The sequence below is a fragment of the Gymnoscopelus microlampas genome (assembly GCF_963454915.1).
Source record: "Gymnoscopelus microlampas genome assembly, chromosome: 16".
Taxonomy (NCBI): Eukaryota; Metazoa; Chordata; class Actinopteri; order Myctophiformes; family Myctophidae; genus Gymnoscopelus; species Gymnoscopelus microlampas.
The window spans coordinates 5743128-5764251 of NC_139953.1; the positions used below are offsets into that span (position 1 = coordinate 5743128).

Sequence of the window (21124 nt, forward strand, 5' to 3'; positions counted from 1 at the left end):
CATTTTCCTCCAAAAACCTGCTGTTAGTTGTCTGGTTGTTAGAATGTGTCTAGAACAGTGGTTCTCAAAGTGAGGACCGGGGACCCGCAGATCTGTAACAGGGGCGTCAATTGGGTATGGCAGGCTATTGCAGCTGCCATACCCTGGCTCCAGGGAAGAAAAAAAAAAGAAGTACTTTTTTGATAATAAATCGGGAAAATCAGGCAAAAATAAGAATTAAATAACATAACCCTAACCTAACCCGAATCCTAACCCTAAAACCGAAATAAAGTAACCAGAAACTGGAAAAAAACGAACCCAACCCGCCCAGAACCGCACAAAAATTTCGCGCGCGGGGTGACCTCATGCACGCGCGCGGTCGCGCATGCTGAGGTCGCGCATGCTGAGGTCGTGCATGCTGCCATACCTTAGCTTTTGCTGAACTGACGCCACTGGTCTGTAACTCTGAGAGTGTACAAATGGAACCAAATGGACCCGTTCCATTTGTACACTCTCAGAGTTACCCACAGGTGGGTTTGTAGATCTGCTTCTATGCCCAGGATAAGTGCTCACTGGTGGGTTTGTAGATCTGCTTCTATGCCCAGGATAAGTGCTCACAGGTGGGTTTGTAGATCTGCTTCTATGCCCGGCCAGGATAAGTGCTCATAGGCGGGTAGGAGCAGCGAGGAGAGTTGGTCTCTGTATGTATTGTATGTTTTATTGATTAATTGAGTACAATGATCCACAATGGAAACCAGCCCCCTGGGACGTTTTGTGTTATCCTTTTAGCATGACCTTTGACTGTGCTACCTGTACTGTTAATAATCAAGTTAATAAAGTATTAAATCGATCAAACACTTGGACAATGTAACTATGTTGCAGTTGCACCATATAATCATAATAATAATAACATAGCATACGGTATTAGGTTGAGACATGACAGAAAACTAACTGGGAGATCTCATATAAAGATTTAAAGGACAACTTTGTTTTTTTACAACCATGGTTTATATTTTAGCTTGTAATTAAAGTAAATAAATGATGAGTGTCATTTTTTTTTCATTTACTGCTTTCTATAGTTTTAGCATTTTTTGCGATATTTTTTACAGTGGGCGGGGGCATTCTGTCCGGTGGCTAAATATGCCTTTTTTACACAATAAAAAAGGTCCGGCTGTCTGAGATGGCCAGATGTGAGTTATTGGGGGCTAGAAGAGCTACTGTAAATAATAATAAAGAAAACGCCGGGTTAATGTGTTAAAAAAATACATATTTAGCCACCGGACAGAATGCCCCCGCCCACTGTGAAAACACTGTAAAAAAGATTGTGAAAATTGCTAAAACTATAGAAAGCAGTAAATTTAAATTTTTTAACACTCATCTTTTATTTACTTTAATTACAATCTAAAACATAAACATTGGTTGTAAAAAAAACAAAGTTGTCCTTTAAGAAAATAATACCATTATTAAACATTATTAAAATAATGCCATGCCAATTTCACCAAAGAAAGAAAAATACAGAAATGTATTGGTTGGCAGCGAGGTTTGATGTATGCCCCCACATTAACCTTTCATATGACAAAGATGGTTAAATTAACATCAACCAAAACATTTCATAATACATAACTGTATGGCAGGGCTATTCAATTGGCAGAAAAATTGAAAAGGGAAAAAAAATAAAATCTTAAAAATATTTTACTTATTACACCCAAATGGTTGGAACAACCACAGAAGTTCGCCATTATAACACAGACATCATCATTCATAATCTATATCTGACATGTTCAGCAAAGCTCTGGTAAAATAGAATGTTATACATCATCCGGGAAGGTAGGTGGCGGTATGCACTCAAAACAAAAGACACAAGAAAAAGAACAACTACAAGGAAGCAGTCATGAACGTAAAAAGAAGAACAACTTTCCTCCATTTCAACTAAATGAGGTTTGTTTGTTTGTCTGAAGTTTGTTTGCGTCAGTTGTATTAGCCGCGGTTGCCGCAGTTAACCGCAGCTTGGGTGGATTTGGGTCAATCAAATATAATTATTAATTAATATTGGATAAACCGCGGGTGAAATAATGCGGGAATTAAATTAATGATATCAATCTATAGGCCTATAATAGCTTTTGAAAAGCACTACATTTCACCGTGTGTGCGTTAACTGCGTTTGTAGTATTTTAATATTACGTCATTTTACACCAGGCACAAAATAGCCGCTCACTACATGTTGCTTTGCAGCCAGCGGCGTGAGTACGGTGTTGCCAGGTAGGTTGCGAGAGAAATAAGCAGCCAGGTCTATGAAAACAAGCCCAAAACAAGTGCCAAACCTTTACAGTCTATGTGCCAAACAAGCCCAAAAGTCGCTTATAAAAAGCTTATAAAAAGCCGACATGGCAACAAAGTGGTTGAAAGTGAAAGTAACTCAATGAAGACGTTCGCTTGTTGTTATCATGGTTGTGGATTGTATACAGTCACTGCATCGCAACAGTGGTGAGTGACATTGTTTATAAGAAAACTAACATCAGGAAAATAACAATTATTTGGTGCGGTTGGTGCGGATCTATAAATAGGATGATATAATTACCGCGGGTGGATGACGGATGGATAATGAATGTGTTAACGCGGATTTGGGTGACAAAAAAACCCATCCGCGCATCTCTATTGTACACTATATATAGGTTTACTTTAGCCTTGGATCAAGACTACTATACAGGTATTTTATCGAGTCTGACTTTTACTTTCGTATCTATGACAGTCTTGGTCTTAACCAACCCCCCTAATAGTCACTGGACATCCGCGCGAAAAGCCCGTACTTCTCCTCACATGTTCAAAACAATCATATTAAGTATCTAACCTGTAGCCACGGATGTTAACTAGACATTCGGAACATGTGTTCACTGTATTAGTCTGTATTTTGCAATAGATGTGTTTTAATCCCGTGTTTTTCGGATTCTGTCAGAAGTTCCCTGTATTCCTCAATGGGTGGTGGTGACGGGCGCATCAGGTGAAAGTCGGTATTACACTCAATGTAAACAGGATGTAAACGAGACCAACACTATCATAGTAAAATACATCTGATAGTCTTGATCCAAGGTTAGGTTTACCGTTTTTTTTCTGTTAGGTTTTTGCTTAGTGTGAGTGTTTGTTTGTTTAATGTTGTATTTTGGGCTAAAATAATTATGTAAATGAGTCACAGTGAAGCTATCACAATGTAAACACAATGCTTGTCAGTAGAAAAATCTACTTTTGTCATGTTGTTATGACAATGATGTTATTTCTGACAGTAATGTGTGTGAATCTGCAGCATTGCATTTTTATACATTGTTCTTGTTTTGTTGTTTTACACAATGGTGGAATAAATAACTAACTGAATGTACTCAGTATTGTATTCAAGTACAATTTTGAGGTACCTTAAGATTATTTACATTTCATCTACTGGTTAATGGTGAATTTGTGTGTGTGTACTTTGCAACAGGTCTGTGGTGGTGTGTCAAAGCTCCGCTCCCTGCCAGACTCATATGAGACGATAAGATTGACCTTCAGATCAACCACAACTTCCAGTGAGGAGAACAGACTGTCTTTCCACAGCTACAGGAGGGAATACTGACCCAGACCACTGGAACCTGCTGACTCTGTCAGCTGAAGTATTGAGCAGAGTGTTTGTAGCTTCACTCTGAGACAAAATGGCTTCCAACTCGTCTCTTCCAGAAGAGGACCTTTCCTGTCCTGTGTGTCGTGACATCTTTAAAGATCCTGTTGTCCTGTCATGCAGCCACAGCTTCTGTAAAGAATGTCTTCAGAATTGGTGGAGACACAAGAGAATAAATGAATGTCCAGTTTGTAAAGAAATACATTCAACAGATCATCCACCCCGTAACCTGGCTCTGAAGAACCTGTGTGAGGCCTTCATACAGGAGAGACATCAGAGAGCTTCAAAACGACAGAGAACTTCATCAGGGTCTGAGGATCTCTGCAGTCTGCATGCTGAAAAACTCAAACTCTTCTGTCAGGAATGTCAACAGCCAGTGTGTGTTGTGTGTCTTCATTCGGAAAAACACACCAACCACAGTTTCAGACCCATCGATGAAGTTGCTCTGGATCATAAGAAGGAAGTCCAGAAATCACTGAAGCCTTTACAGGAGAAACTGGAGGTCTTTAATAAAGTTAAAGCAACCTGTGACCTAACAGCAGAACACATTAAGGCTCAGACCCGGCACACGGAGATGCAGATTAAAGACGAGTTTAAGAAGATTCATCAGTTTCTACAAGAGGAAGAGGATGCCAGCATCACTGCACTGAGGGAGGAGGAGCAGCAGAAGAGTCAGATGATGAAGGAGAAGACTGAGGGTCTGAACAGAGACATATTAACCCTTTCAAATAACATCCGAGCCATAGAGGAGGAGCTGAGAGCTGAACACATCTCATTCCTTCACAACTACAAGACTACAATGGAAAGAGTCCAATTCACACTGCAGGATCCACAGCTGGTCTCAGGACCACTGATAGACGTGACCAAACACCTGAGCAACCTGACCTTCAGAGTCTGGGACAAGATGAAGGACATTGTCTCCTACACTCCTGTCATTCTGGACCCCAACACTGCCCATCCAAGCCTCATCCTGTCTGATGATCTGACCGGTGTGAGACGTGGAGAAACACAGAAGCTTCCTGACAACGCAGAGAGGTTTGACTATCTGGGCTTTGTCCTGGGTTCTGAGGGCTTTAACTCAGGGACCCACAGCTGGGATGTTGAGGTTGGAGACAATCCATTGTGGGCACTGGGTGTGTTAGCAGAGTCTTTTCAGAGAAAGGGAAAAGATCTGGGTCAATTAGTGTGGTATATAATGTTTCATGAAGGTAAATACAGAGCACGCAAAGCGTTATCAAAGTCATTCACACTTCTCTCAGTGGAGCAGAAACCTCAGAGGATCAGAGTGCAGCTGGACTGGAATGAAGGAAAGCTGTCATTCTCTGATGCTGATACTTTAACACACATCCACACCTTCACACACACTTTCACTGACACACTCTATCCATACTTTTTCACTAAGTCTCTCCCTCTGAAGATTTTACCAAGGAAGGTCAGTGTAACTCTGGAACAACATAGTTAGACATGATGATGATGATGATGAGACATGACTTCATTTTGAGAATCTAAATGATTGTCTTGTGGTCTAATAATAATGGCAGATTATTATAATTATGCTCATAATGGCATGAGAATGTTAAAAGTTGGTTAGTGATGATGGTTACATTTGGAGAATGAGGGGATTGTTGCACTGGTGTAATGGTTAAACTAATCGATTTCATTGATAATTAATAAACTAATTGACTTTCAAAATAGCAGAAAAAGCAGATATACCAACTCACAATTATATATGACACAAGAACCTCTAGATCGGCTATATGTGTGACACTGTTTTGGGACAAAATAAAGCTTTTAAGTCATTAATCAGACTTTCAATTATATATAAAAAAAATATCCTTTTGTTTATTCATTGATACACTGTATACAAATTACTATTAAAAAGATCTGTGCCTTACCATTTTGCTAAATATAAAACGTTATCAATAGAATAATCGCTAAGAAGATAAGTGATAGTTACAGCCCTAAACTGGGTATTAATACTTTTCAATAAACACATGGGTGATCTTCAAGAGTGATACATGTATTCAATTATTAAAATACATATAATCACATTTATATTTTCTTTCACTGTGATAACATCAGAACTGTGTGGTGTCATGCATGCAGTTTATTTTTCCATCTCTGTAAGCTCCCATTGTGAAATCCACTTGGTGTTTATATATATTATATATTAATAAATTCTTTCACTTTGGTGCTAAAATAATTTTGCATTGCTGTTGCATTATGTTTGCTACTTCTTGATGGGTATTCATGCTGGTTCTCTACTGTTTGGATCACTGTTTCTAAACAAATTGATACATTTGTACACTCTGAGTTAAAATAAACACTTAAGGATTTTACAGTGCAGATTGGGTGGTCAGTTGCCTAATGCACATTAAACTGTTGGTCTTTGAAGTGAAAAGGGTTTAGTATCATACTATAGATCATTGTAGAGTTCCATGGAAAAGTTGTTTATACTGAACACTGATGTTGGCCATTTATGTTTTAAGTGAATACTCAGATTTATTGTTTTCCTCTTTTTTATTTTTAAGTGAATACTCAGATTTATTGTTTTCCTATGTTACCAGTTCAAGTTTGATGTTACATTTGTTTGTGCCTGTGTATTGACTCTACTGTCAGTTTAGAGTTCTTTAAGTGGACAGTTGCTAGTATTTCATGTGACCTTAAATTTGTTTTAAATACTGCTCCTCCTTACATTTTTTACACTCTGACACTCTTTTAATCAAAATGTGTCAATGTTCCTGACTGTTGAAATAAAAAGTGAGTTGTACATTCACTGCTTTTACTATTACAGTGTGTTACGATAAAATGTAGCAGATTAATAAACTAATATGGTTTGTGTGTGTGTGTGTGTGTGTGTGTGTGTGTGTGTGTGTGTACTTTAAGGAAACAGAAATAGGAACTGTCCAAAAATGTTAAAGCTCTAATGAAAATCTAGTAGTTCATCATTGAACAAATTAAAATCAAGCTTACATGTTTCTGCCTAACATAGACCTTCTACAGGGCAAGCAGAAAAAACACCACCAAGCCAATATAAATATCTATAGTAGCATGAACTCAATACTTATCTGTTTTTTTTTATCTACTTCACACAGTGCACACTGCCAACCTTGATTGATAGGATCACTGATCCTCCTTTATTTGTTTTCATTAATTTTATTTTATTTTATCATATTGTATCGTCTCAGATCTCTCATGGCCTTATATGGTAGTGCAAGATTGTCAATCCCCAAACATATAGCATGTATAAGATGTACTTTTGTGTTGGTATGAGGAGCTTGTATGTGTTCTTTGTTTTGTAACATGTCTGAGCTGAGCTTTTTGTGTTTTTGTCATAAAAGGAAAAAAACATTGTGGGGAAAGTGCAGTAACATTGCTTAACTAGGCCTATAGTGATTCTAATATTAAATCTTAACATCCAATATAACAACAATGGAAATATTACAATTAAGTTATTCACGCATAACTGTATTAAAGAAGGTCAAGTAGGCCTTCTATGAACACCATAGACTTAAAGGACAACTTTAGTTTTTTACAACCAAGGTTTATATTTTAGCTTGTAATTAAAGTAAATAAAAGATGAGTGTATTTCTTTTTTCATTTACTGCTTTCTATAGTTTTAGCAATTTTTGCGATCATTTTTACAGTGGGCGGGGGCATTCTGTCCGGTGGCTAAATATGCCTTTTTTACACAATAAAAAAGGTCCTGTGGTCTTTGATTGCCAGATGTGAGTTATTGGGGCTAGAAGAGCTACTGTAAATAATAATAAAGAAAACGCTGGGTTATTGTGTAAAAAAATACATATTTAGCCACCGGACAGAATGCCCCCGTCCACTGTAAAAAATATCACGAAAATTGCTAAAACTATAGAAAGCAGTACATTTACAAATTTTAACACTCATCTTTTATTTACTTTAATTACAATCTAAAATATAAACCTTGGTTGTAAAAAACTAAAGTTGTCCTTTAACGTGATAGTCATTATGGTTCTGCCACAGTGACACCTTGTGGCGGTGCATACATGCTGCATGAGCTCTTAACCACAAGTCATTCACCCTAAACCAGGGGTCTTCAACGTTTTTCAGCCGAAGGCAAGGACCCCCTAGCTGAGAGAGAGACGAAGCAGGGACCCCCACTACATATTATATACAATTATGTTCTAGAATAGATTAAACTTTTTCGTAGATTCCATATAGTTTCATTGTTTGACAGCACGATCATCAGTGTATTTTGGATTCATGTTAATATGTATTTTCCAGACATTTTACCACTTAAACCATCAATACTTCCCTCTACCTACACCTCTTTGCCGAAAACAGCCGATCTGCCAGCTCAACGCCTTGTGTTATGAACTTGTAGATCGGCTATTTTTGGCTTCTCAGTTTATTAAACAACACAAAAGTGATAAGCTATTAATTTATGATATAACTTTTACCCCTGAAACCACTGACTAAATAATTGTGTATGTCCACCAGCAGCAGAGCAGCATTAATGTCCAATACTTAACATTATTGCCTATTATTACACGGCTTGGTTGAATGCTCGATTCTGATTGGTCAGTCATCGGTCATTATTTCTGGATAATGACCGATGATAATGACCGGTGAGACTGACGAGGAAACTGTGTAATCAGAGACTCAGAGCACCTGCTTGTGCCAACCTGCGTTGCTTGGTTTTATGCTTTATCTAACATGACAGCCATGTAAACAAAGAAACAATGTAATTTACAACTAAACGTTGCTCTCAACAATGTTTTTGAAAACATTTGAAGTGAGAAATAGACGATGCAATGACCGAAAAGTGATTCTATTTGATCCACTGCACTTCCTTGTTTATCGTGGCACGACAACGGGGGAATACCAAAACGCTCGCCCCAAAACACAGTCGCCCCGGGGCAAATCCGGCGGTATTACAGGCAAATCGGCAGTAAATAGAATGCGGGGCGAGTGTGTTTTGGGGCGAGTTTTTTTCCATTTCGTCATTTGTTTTTGCGAGGCGAACTTGTCCGCCCAGCCCAATACTTATGGAATACTTTCATTGCCGTAAGCAAGGAAATACTTCGTTTTGTTGTTACTTTTGGGTAAATGTATTTATGTATTTATTAAGTAGCCGTGTAATAAGCGGGATAATGCATTCGCCTCGGTGGTTAATCGCCCTGTCGGGCTTTAAATTTCAATAATGACTACCTCCCCATGCATTATCCCTTGCATACTTATTGGACAAGTTAGACCTGATTTAACTGCCATGATTTTTATTTTGTTTTATTTTATTTTTAGATTTGTTTGACTCTTCTTTATATGATTTATTTCTTGGAAAGTGTTTTTGTTTCGTTACCACTGTGTGTGTGGGGAGAGTTTTTACATGTCTGAATCTGCCCGGAACTAATATAATTTGGAGTCAGGTATTTAGAGGGACACTGTTAGTGGTTGCACTTCTTCCATGTGAACTAGATTTGAAGACGAACAACAGATCATGTGTGGTAGATGAGGTTTGTTTGTTTGTTTGTCTGAAGTTTGTTTTTGCAAAAGAGAATATATTGTTTGTTAAAAGTAATTTCTGTAATTTCTGTACAGTTTGTACTCATTCCCCCTTCAGTTGTATGCAGCCAGTGAGGTTTGTGTTTGTTTGAAGTGTATTTTCTATTTATCATTACATCCATGGATCAAGGTTATCATAGATTAATTTTGTATCGTGGCTGACTTTTACTTTAGTATCTATGATAGTCTTGGTCTCAACCCCCCTAATACTATTAGGATAGTCACTGGACATCCTCGCGAAAAGCCCGTACTTCTCCTCACATGTTCAAAACAATCATATTAAGTATCTATCTAGCCATGGTTCACGTCATGTTTCAGGGTTAATTAAGTATCTAACCTGTAGCCACGGATGTTAACTAGACATTCGGAACATGTGTTCACTGTATTAGTCTGTATTTTGCAATAGATCTGTTTTAATCCCGTGTTTTTCGGATTCTGTCTGAAGTTCCCTGTATTCCTCAATGGGTGGTGGTGACGGGGCGCATCAGGTGAAAGTCGGTATTACACTCAATGTAAACAGGATGTAAACGAGGGGAGGGAATGGCGTTCAGACACAGACGGGATTAAAACACATATCTATTGAAAAATAGGGATTAATACAGTAAACAAATACTCCGAATACTGAGTTAACATCCGGGGCTACAGGATAAGCAACTTATATTTTGCATTTGTACAAAGACCAACACTATTATTAGTAAAATACATCTGATAGTCTTAATCCAAGGTTAGGTTTACCGTTTTTTTCCTGTTAGGTTTATGCTTAGTGTTAGCCATGGTTCACATATGACAGTCATGTTTCAGGGTTAGCTTAGTGTGAGTGTTTGGTTAATGTTGTATTTGGGCTAAAAATAATTCATGTAAATGAGTCGCAGTGAAGCTATCACAATGTAAACACAATATTTGTCTGTCAGTAGAAAAATCCACTTTGTAATGTTATTATGACAGACTTTCTGACAGTAATGTATGTGAATCTGCAGCATTGCATTTTTATATACAGTGTTCTTGTTTTGTTGTTTTACACAATGGTGGAATAACTAAATAACTGAATTTACTCTGTACTGTATTCAAGTACAATTTTGAGGTACCTTAAAGATTATTTACATTTCATCTACTTTGCTACATCTCAGAATATTTGCTTGTAATTTACTTATTATTTATTACTTACCTTGCAGATGTATTTATTTATAGTTATTACAAAACTAACATTAACCAATTTAAGCCCTATTTTAAAAGTAGGATATTCTAAAATAGCCGATCTATAAGCTCACAATGTGTCGCATCAAGTTGTGAGCTGATGCATCTGCTATTTTGTGAAATGGGACATTCTGCATAATGAGTAATGCAAGTATGTTTTGCTGACAATATTGTACTTTTACTCAAGTAAAAGTTTTAAAGCAGGATGTTTTACTTGTAAATGTATTTCTACTAGGGCTGTCAACTTTCCTCAGCAATGATATTCGAATATTGGTCTTAAAAATTGGCAGATATTTGAATATATTCTAATACTATTATTATTATAAAAAAGACATATTTTTTTTGACTGAAACAATACAAAAAATTATGTATGGAGTGCTCGGATCCAATAAAACATATCTTTTGTTTGTTTTTATAACTTTATACATTTGTTTTGTATTGTCCCTGTCAAATAAATATAAAACATTTGTTTTATTCGAATATTAATTTTCATATTCGAATATACATATTTTCCCCATATTCGAGGAATATTCGATATTCGAATATTAATTCACCAGCCCTAATTTTCTACATTGTGATATTGCTACTTAGTACTTTAACTGCACTAACAAAAAATGTTAGTAGTTCTTCCACCACTGTCTGAACCTATGTACCTGTGTGTGGTCATTATAGACGGCATGTGAGCCGAATTCCAACGAATATTTTGGAGAACGCTCGTTTTGCATAACTCAATGTCCTGTTTATGTGCAATTTAGAAACGGGTAGTAACAGCCTGTCGACACGGTTTTGAAGTGATTTGAAGTTTTTTTTAAATTACACATACGTTATAGACAGTCTATTTTCACTATTTGACTTACAGTAGCATCTAGGTTTAAGTGGTTAATGAATACTTATCTAAACAAAAAAAAACTTTCTATCAATTACTCACCCCATGAAGCCTTGAATTCATGGAGATTGTTTTTGTCACATTCCTGAGCCAATAATCCAATATTTGACCAATGAAATTAATAGGAGACCAATCTTAACAAGAGCAAAAACATATATTTTTCTAACCTAAATCATTAGTATGCTCATCAGTAATCCCTGTGATAGTTGTTTTGGAGTTTATATTCATTTATAGTTTAATTTTGGTCTCCCACCGCAGCAGAGTCCTCAATTATTGAATTATTGGTTCAGGAATGCGACAAAAAACAAAAAAACCTAAAGTATTCGAGTTCAGAGAAGAACTGAGTTATTTTCTTTTTTCCGTGTTTGATTTAGAATCCTGTTCAACACAGCTGAACCTTACCTGACCCCCTGAGACTAGGATTGGATCTGGAACCGGACCAACATTGAGGAACCAGAGTCAGTTCCATGACCATCAGATTAGGGAGCGTTTCACACCTACACCCAACCCTACCTGAGACGACCCAGTAAACACAGAGGTTGGTATTTACTTTCCTCACAAATACACCAGATGTACAAGCTGACAACACGTTAGGATGAAAATGAAATATTGTCAGCTTTTTTTTAAAGGGTGACACCATCTGTGTCCATTCCTGATGCAGGACAGTGGATAGTTAGCATTTGATTCATTTGATTGATTAAACTCTTTATTTAGAAGTTTGCAGAGAAAAAAGCACATGGAAGTACAGTTCAAAATACAAGGTAAAACTAAATAGGATTGAAAAGGCTACTGGCTTGTTTCAACTGGGGTCCTCACGTACTCAATTCATGGGGACATAAATGACAGACAGATATTCAGTACTATGAAGAACATCATAAAAACATTTTAAAGTTAAGAAAAACAAATATGTACAGTAAACAGTTTGAAGGGGGAGGGGTTAGGTCAAGGTTCCCCAATTACTTTTCCCCAAGGGCCAAATTATGTCTTGGTTTGCGCGCGGGCGCCGATTCTTTTTTTTTTTTTTTTCTAATCGAGCTAATTTGACACTGTGTTATTTTAGGCCTGGGATTCTTAAATTCTGTGTTGAGGGTCACAAGGAAAAAATTCACTCTGGAAACAAAATAAGTTGAGAATCAGCCATTTACTTATAATATAGTTGTTTATTACAGTCTGCTTGAAAAGTAATACAGATTAACAGCAGCCAGTTGTACATACTGAAAATCTAAATAAGTCCAGAATCAACAATTTACTTACAGATGTGTTTGTTAGTCTGCTTGAACAGTAATACAGATATTATTGTTTTTCAAAAACAAATTCATTTTATTTTTTATGTCAGGAGTCGTCGCGGGCCGGACAGTTGCCTCTTTCGGGCTGCAAATGGCCCGCAGGCCGCCTATTGGGGAACCCTGGGTTAGGTTATGACTTTTACAGGGGCCAGTTTGGATGCTTAAGCATGCTTAAGTCGAGGGACACTTTTCCCCTTGGTGATCAATAAAACTCTAATGCATATCAGATGCGGCTTTCTAGTATCCTCATTCACTTCATAACAAACCACCTTCTTTTTTCTTTTCACCTCAGCAATGGTGTAGAACACTATACAGTATAAAATGTCTGCAGGCAACGTGGAGCCAAGCTTTTCAGTTATTGCACTGAAAGTATGTTTAGAGTACTCTAGGTTTTTGCATGGTTTAAATAGGCTCTCTCCCTCCCTCCCCCTCTATTGTTACCTGTCTATACTAATTGTATAGGAAATAAACTTGATCTCATTAAGTCAATTAAATATGTGTGGCGCATACGTTGTGTGTGTATTAGATGAATGGTGAATTTGTGTGTGCGTGTACTTTGCAACAGGTCTGTGGTGGTGTGTCGAAGCTCCGCTCCCTGCCAGACTCATCTGAGACGATACGATTGACCTTCAGATCAAACACAACTTCCAGTGAGGAGGTGACTGTCTTCACACAGCTACAGGAGGGAATACTGACCCAGACCACTGGAACCTGCTGCTTACTCTGTCAGCTGAAGTATTGAGCAGTGTTTGTAGCTTCACTCTGAGACAAAATGGCTTCCAACTCGTCTCTTCCAGAAGAGGATTATTCCTGTCCTGTGTGTCGTGACATCTTTAAAGTTCCTGTTCTGCTGTCATGCAGCCACAGCTTCTGTAAAGAATGTCTTCAGAATTGGTGGAGAGAGAAGAGAATACATGAATGTCCAGTGTGTAAGGAAATACATTCAACGGATCATCCACCCCGTAACCTGGCTCTGAAGAACCTGTGTGAGGCCTTCATACAGGAGAGACATCAGAGAGCTTCAAAACGTCAGAGAACTTCATCAGGGTCTGAGGATCTCTGCAGTCTGCACGCTGAGAAACTCAAACTCTTCTGTCAGGAATGTCAACAGCCAGTGTGTGTTGTGTGTCTTCATTCGGAAAAACACACCAACCACAGTTTCAGACCCATCGATGAAGTTGCTCTGGATCACAAGAAGGAAGTCCAGAAATCACTGAAGCCTTTACAGGAGAAGCTGGAGGTCTTTATTAAAGTTAAAGCAACCTGTGACCAAACAGCAGAACACATTAAGGTCCAGGCCCGACACACAGAGAGGCTGATTAAAGACCAGTTTAAGAAGATGCATCAGTTTCTACAAGAGGAAGAGGAGGCCAGCATCACTGCACTGAGGGAGGAGGAGCAGCAGAAGAGTCAGATGATGAAGGAGAAGACTGAGGGTCTGAACAGAGACATATTAACCCTTTCAAATAACATCAGAGCCATAGAGGAGGAGCTGAGAGCTGAACACGTCTCATTCCTGCAGAACTACAAGACCACAATGGAAAGAGTCCAGTTCACACTGCAGGATCCACAGCTGGTCTCAGGACCACTGATGAACGTGGCCAAACACCTGAGCAACCTGACCTTCAGAGTCTGGGACAAGATGAAGGACATTGTCTCCTACACTCCTGTCATTCTGGACCCCAACACTGCCCATCCAAGACTCATCCTGTCTGATGATCTGACCAGTGTGAGATGGGGAGAAATACAGCAGCTACCTGACAACCCAGAGAGGTTTGACGCTCTGCCCTTAGTCCTGGGTTCTGAGGGCTTTAACTCAGGGACCCACAGCTGGGATGTTGAGGTTGGAGACAATCCATCCTGGACAATGGGTGTGTTAGCAGATTCTTTTCAGAGAAAGGGATATACAGATATGGGTCAAATATTGTGGTGTATAATGTTAAGGGAAGGTAAATACAAAGCAAGCAAAACGATATCAAAGCCATTCCTTCTCTCAGTGGAGCAGAAACCTCAGAGGATCAGAGTCCAGCTGGACTGGAATGAAGGAAAGCTGTCATTTTCTGATCCTGATACTAAATCACACATACACACCTTAACACACACTTTCACTGACACACTCTATCCATGCTTTTACACTCAGTCTCTCCCTCTGAAGATGTTACCAAGGAAGGTCAGTGTAACTCTAGAACAACTTAGTTAGACATGATGATGATGATGATGATGAGACATGACTTAATTTTGAGAATCTAAATGATTGTCTTGTGGTCTAATAATAATGGCAGATTATTATATGCTCATAATAGCATGATAATGTTAATGCTGGTAGTTTTGCACTGGGTTAGGGGTGTAACGGTTAAAACTAATCCATTTAATTGATTATAAAAGATCACTTATTTTAATAAAATAATTGACTCACAATTATATATGACACAAGAACCTCTAGATCGGCTATACGCTGACAGTGTTTTGGGACAAAATAAAGCTTAAGTCATTAATCAGACTTTTTCAATCATATATAAAAAAAAGTATCCTTGTGTTTATTCATTTATACACTGTATACAAATTACTATTAAAAAAATCTGCACTTTACCAATTTGCTAAATATAAAAGGTTATCAATAGAATAATCGCTAAGAAGATAAGTGATAGTTACAGCCCTACACTGGGTATTAATACTTTTAAATAAACACATGGGTGATCTTCAAGAGTGATACATGTAATCAATTATTAAATCACATTTATATTTTTCTTTCACTGTGATAACATCAAAACTGTGTGGTGTCATGAATGCAGTTTATTTTTCCATCTCTGTAAGCTCTCATTGTGAAATCCACTTGGTGTTTATATTATATATTCATAATTTTTTCCACTTTGGCGCTAAAATAATTTTGCATTGCTGTTGCATTATTTTTGCTACTTCTTGAGGGGTATTCATGCTGGTTCTCTACTGTTTGGATCACTGTTTCTAAAAATTGATACATTTGACAAATGTCTTCTAAATCCTAACAGTATTCTGAAAAAAATATATATCAGTGGTGCTCAAACGTTTTCATGTCAAGGAAATTTATATGTATTTGGCCACCGACCCCCATCTCAAAATATTTTGGTCCAGGGACCCCCAGAAGCAAAACAAGCTCATAGCGCGGCACTCGGTGCCACACTATGAGCTTGCAGATCTGCTTATTTTTTAATAGCCAGTGAAAGGGGTTTAGTATCATACTGTAGATCATTGTAGAGTTCCATGGAAAAGTTGTTTATACTGAACACTGATGTTGGCCATTTATGTTTTAAGTGAATACTCAGATTTATTGTTTTCCTCTTTTTTTATGTTTAAGCGAATACTCAGATTCATTATTTTCCTATGTTACCAGTTCAAGTATGATGTTACATTTGTTTGTGCCTGTGTATTGATTCTACCGCCAGTTTAGAGTTCTTTAAGTGAATAGTTGCTAGTATTTCATGTGACCTTAAATTGTTTTAAATACTGCACACATGCCTTTAATTGTATACACTCTGACACTCTTTTAGTCAAAATGTGTCAATGTTCCTGACTGTTGAAATAAAGAGTTTGAACTTGATCACATTGCCTTGGATGTCTTTTACTATGCCACTCTACTTTGAATTTCCTGAGTGAGTGAGTTGTACATTCACTGCTTTTACTATTACAGTGTGTTACGATAGAATGTAGCAGATTAATAAACTAATATTGTGTGTGTGTGTGTGTGTGTGTGTGTGTGTGTGTGTGTGTGTGTACTTTAAGGAAACAGAAATAGGAACTATCCAAAAATGTTAAAGCTCTAATGAAAGTCTAGTTCATCATTGAACAAATTAAAATCAAGCTTACATGTTTTTGCCTAACATAGACCTTCTACAGGGCAAGCAGAAAAAACACCATCAAGCCAATATAAATATCTATAAATTGTATTTGATTGTCTCAGATCTCTCATGGCCTTATATGGTAGTGCAAGATTGTCAATCCCCAAACATATAGCATGTATAAGATGTTGTATTTTGTGTTCTTGTGTTGGTATGAGGAGCTTGTATGTGTCCTTTGTTTTGTAACATGTATGAGTTTAGCTTTTTGTGTTTTTGTTTGTGTTATGTCTTTGTCATAAAAGGAAAAAATCAATACAAAATATTATTGGGGGAAAAATGCAGTAACATTGCTTAACTAGGCCTATAGTGAAACCAATATTGAATATTAACATCCAATATAACAACAATGGAAATATTACAAGTAAGTTGTTCAGGCAAAACTACTATGAAGACCATAGACTTAACGTGATAGTCATTATAGTTCTGCCTGAACTTGTGCTACAGTGACACCTTGTGACGGTGCATACATGCTGCATGAGCTCTTAACCACAAGTCATTCACCCTAAACCAGGGGTCTTCAACGTTTTTCAGCCCAAGGACCCCCTAGCTGAGAGAGAGATGAAGCAGGGACCCCCACTACATATTATATACAATTATGTTCTGGAATAGATTCAACTTTTTTGTAGATTCCATATAGTTTCATTGTTTGACAGCACGATCATCAGTGTATTTTGTATTCATGTTAATATGTATTTTCCAGACATTTTACCACTTAAACCATCAATACTTCCATCTACACCACATCTCTTTGCCGAAAACAGCCGATCTGCCAGCTCACAACGCCTTGTGTTGTGAACTTGTAGATCGGCTATTTTTGGCTTCTCAGTTTATTAAACAACACAAAAGTGATAAGCTATTAATTTATGATATAACTTTTACCCCTGAAACCACTGACTAAATAATTGTGTATGTCCACCAGCAGCAGAGCAGCATTAATGTCCAATAGTTAACAGTATTGCCCAATACTTATTGGACAAGTTAGACCTGATTTAACTGCCATGATTTTTATTTCATTTTATTTTTAGATTTGTTTGACTCTTTATATGATTTATTTCTTGGAAAGTGTTTTTGTTTCGTTACCACTGTGTGTGTGTGTGTGTGGGGAGAGTTTTTACGTGTCTGAATCTGCCCGGAACTAATATAATCTGGAGTCAGGTATTTAGAGGGACACTGTTAGTGGTTGCACTTCTTCCATGTGAACTAGATTTGAAGACGAACAACAGATCATGTGTGGTAGATGAGGTTTGTTTGTTTGTTTGTCTGAAGTTTGTTTTTGCAAAAGAGAATATATTGTTTGTTAAAAGTCATTTCTGTACAGTTTGTACTCATTCCCCCTTCAGTTGTATGCAGCCAGTGAGGTTTGTGTTTGTTTGAAGTGTATTTTCTATTTATCATTACATCCATGGATCAAGGTTATCATAGATTGATTTTGTATCGTGGCTGACTTTTACTTTAGTATCTATGATAGTCTTGGTCTCAACCCCCCTAATACTATTAGGATAGTCACTGGACATCCGCGCGAAAAGCCCGTACTTCTCCTCACATGTTCAAAACAATCATATTAAGTATCTATCTAGCCATGGTTCACGTCATGTTTCAGGGTTAATTAAGTATCTAACCTGTAGCCACGGATGTTAACTAGACATTCGGAACATGTGTTCACTGTATTAGTCTGTATTTTGCAATAGATCTGTTTTAATCCCGTGTTTTTCGGATTCTGTCTGAAGTTCCCTGTATTCCTCAATGGGTGGTGGTGACGGGGCGCCTCAGGTGAAAGTCGGTATTACACTCAATGTAAACAGGAGGGGGGAGGGAATGGCGTTCAGACACAGACGGGATTAAAACACATATCTATTGGAAAAATAGGGATTAATACAGTAAACAAATACTCCGAATGCTGAGTTAACATCCGGGGCTACAGGATAAGCAACTTATATTTTGCATTTGTACAAAGACCAACACTATTATTAGTAAAATACATCTGATAGTCTTAATCCAAGGTTAGGTTTACCGTTTTTTTTCTGTTAGGTTTATGCTTAGTGTTAGCCATGGTTCACATATGACAGTCATGTTTCAGGGTTAGCTTAGTGTGAGTGTTTGGTTAATGTTGTATTTGGGCTAAAAATAATTTGTAAATGAGTCGCAGTGAAGCTATCACAATGTAAACACAATATTTGTCTGTCAGTAGAAAAATCCACTTTGTCATGTGACAGACTTTCTGACAGTAATGTATGTGAATCTGCAGCATTGCATTTTTATATACAGTGTTCTTGTTTTGTTGTTTTACACAATGTTGGAATAACTAAATAACTGAATTTACTCTGTACTGTATTCAAGTACAATTTTGAGGTACCTTAAAGATTATTTACATTTCATCTACTTTGCTACATCTCAGAATATTTGCTTGTAATTTACTTATTATTTATTACTTACCTTGCAGATGTATTTATTTATAGTTATTACAAAACTAACATTAACCAATTTAAGCCCTATTTTAAAAGTAGGATATTCTAAAATAGCCGATCTATAAGCACACAATGTGTCGCATCAAGTTGTGAGCTGATGCATCTGCTTTTTTGTGAAATGGGACATTCTGCATAATGAGTAATGCAAGTATGTTTTGCTGACAATATTGTACTTTTACTCAAGTAAAAGTTTTAAAGCAGGATGTTTTACTTGTAAATGTATTTCTACTAGGGCTGTCAACTTTCCTCAGCAATGATATTCGAATATTGGTCTTAAAAATTGGCAGATATTTGAATATATTCTAATATTATTATTATTATTATTATAAAAAAAAAGATATATTTTTTTGACTGAAACAATACAAAAAATTATGTATGGAGTGCTCGGATCCAATAAAACATATCTTTTGTTTGTTTTTATAACTTTATAAAAAAATTTGTATTGTCCCTGTCAAATAAATATAAAACATTTGTTTTATTCGAATATTAATTTTCATATTCGAATATACATATTTTCCCCATATTCGAGGAATATTCGATATTCGAATATTAATTCACCAGCCCTAATTTCTACATTGTGATATTGCTACTTAGTACTTTAACTTCACTAACAAAAAATGTAAGTAGTTCTTCCACCACTGTCTGAACCTGTGTACCTGTGTGTGGTCATTATAGACGGCATGTGAGCTGAATTCCAACGAATATTTTGGAGAACGCTCGTTTTGCATAACTCAATGTTCTGTTTATGTGCAATTTAGAAACGGGTAGTAACAGCCTGTCGACACGGTTTTGAAGTGATTTGAAGTTTTTTTTTAATTACACTTACGTTATAGACAGTCTATTTTCACTATTTGACTTACAGTAGCATCTAGGTTTAAGTGGTTAATGAATACTTATCTAAAAAAAAAAAACTTTCTATCAATTACTCACCCCATGAAGCCTTGAATTCATGGAGATTTTTTTTGTCACATTCCTGAGCCTATAATCCAATATTTGACCAATGAAGTTAATAGGAGACCAATCTTAACAAGAGCAAAAACATATATTTTTCTAACCTAAATCATTAGTAGGCTCATCAGTAATCCCTGTGATAGTTGTTTTGGAGTTTATATTCATTTATAGTTTAATTTTGGTCTCCCACCGCAGCAGAGTCCTCAATTATTGAATTATTGGGTCAGGAATGCGACAAAAAACAAAAAAAATCTTAAGTATTCGAGTTCAGAGAAGAACTGAGTTATTTTCTTTTTTCCGTGTTTGATTTAGAATCCTGTTCAACACAGCTGAACCTTACCGGACCCCCTGAGACTAGGATTGGATCTGGAACCGGACCAACATTGAGGAACCAGAGTCAGTTCCATGACCATCAGATTAGGGAGCGTTTCACACCTACACCCAACCCTACCTGAGACGACCCAGTAAACACAGAGGTTGGTATTTACTTTCCTCACAAATACACCAGATGTACAAGCTGACAACACGTTAGGATGAAAATGAAATATTGTCAGCTTTTTTTTAAAGGGTGACACCATCTGTGTCCATTCCTGATGCAGGACAGTGGATAGTTAGCATTTGATTCATTTGATTGATTGAACTCTTTATTTAGAAGTTTGCAGAGAAAAAAGCACATGGAAGTACAGTTCAAAATACAAGGTAAAACTAAATAGGATTGAAAAGCCTACTGGCTTGTTTCAATTGGGGTCCTCACGTACTCAATTCATGGGGACATAAATGACAGACAGATATTCAGTACTATGAAGAACATCATAAAAACATTTTAAAGTAAACAGTTTGAAGGGGGAGGGGTTAGGTCAAGGTTCCCCAATTACTTTTCCCCAAGGGCCAAATTATGTGTTGGTTCGCGCGCGGGCGCCGATTCTTTTTTGTTTTGTTTTTTATTTGTTTTTTTTCTCTAATCGAGCTAATTTGACACTGTGTTATTTTAGGCCTGGGATTCTTAAATTCTGTGTTGAGGGTCACAAGGAAAAAAATCACTCTGGAAACAAAATAAGTTGAGAATCAACCATTTACTTATAATATAGTTGTTTATTACAGTCTGCTTGAAAAGTAATACAGATTAACAGCAGCCAGTTGTACATACTGAAAATCTAAATAAGTCCAGAATCAACAATTTACTTACAGATGTGTTAGAACAGTAATACAGATATTATTGTTTTTCAAAAACAAATTAATTTTATTTTTTATGTCAGGAGTCGTCGCGGGCCGGACAGTTGCCTCTCGCGGGCTGCAAATGGCCCGCA

The 21124-nt window shown here is 37.1% G+C and overlaps 1 protein-coding gene across 1 annotated transcript; it reads left to right on the forward strand.

Moving 5' to 3' along the window:
• The first annotated feature begins 1858 nt into the window (after positions 1–1858).
• Positions 1859–14783, forward strand: LOC311062778 (uncharacterized protein). Its single transcript, XM_084081996.1, has 3 exons — positions 1859–1917; positions 3449–5079; positions 13294–14783. The coding sequence occupies exons 2-3, from the start codon at positions 3657–3659 to the stop codon at positions 14724–14726; spliced, it is 2856 nt and encodes a 951-aa protein (XP_083938122.1). The 5' UTR covers positions 1859–1917; positions 3449–3656; the 3' UTR covers positions 14727–14783.
• The last annotated feature ends 6341 nt before the right edge of the window (positions 14784–21124 follow it).

Coding starts and splice junctions, on each gene's coding strand:
- LOC311062778 (XM_084081996.1), top strand. CDS start 3,657: ATGGCTTCCAACTCGTCTCTTCCAGAAGAGGACCTTTCCTGTCCTGTG. Junction 5,080..13,293: donor TGTAACTCTGGAACAACATA/GTTAGACATGAT, acceptor CTTCACTCTGAG/ACAAAATGGCTTCCAACTCG.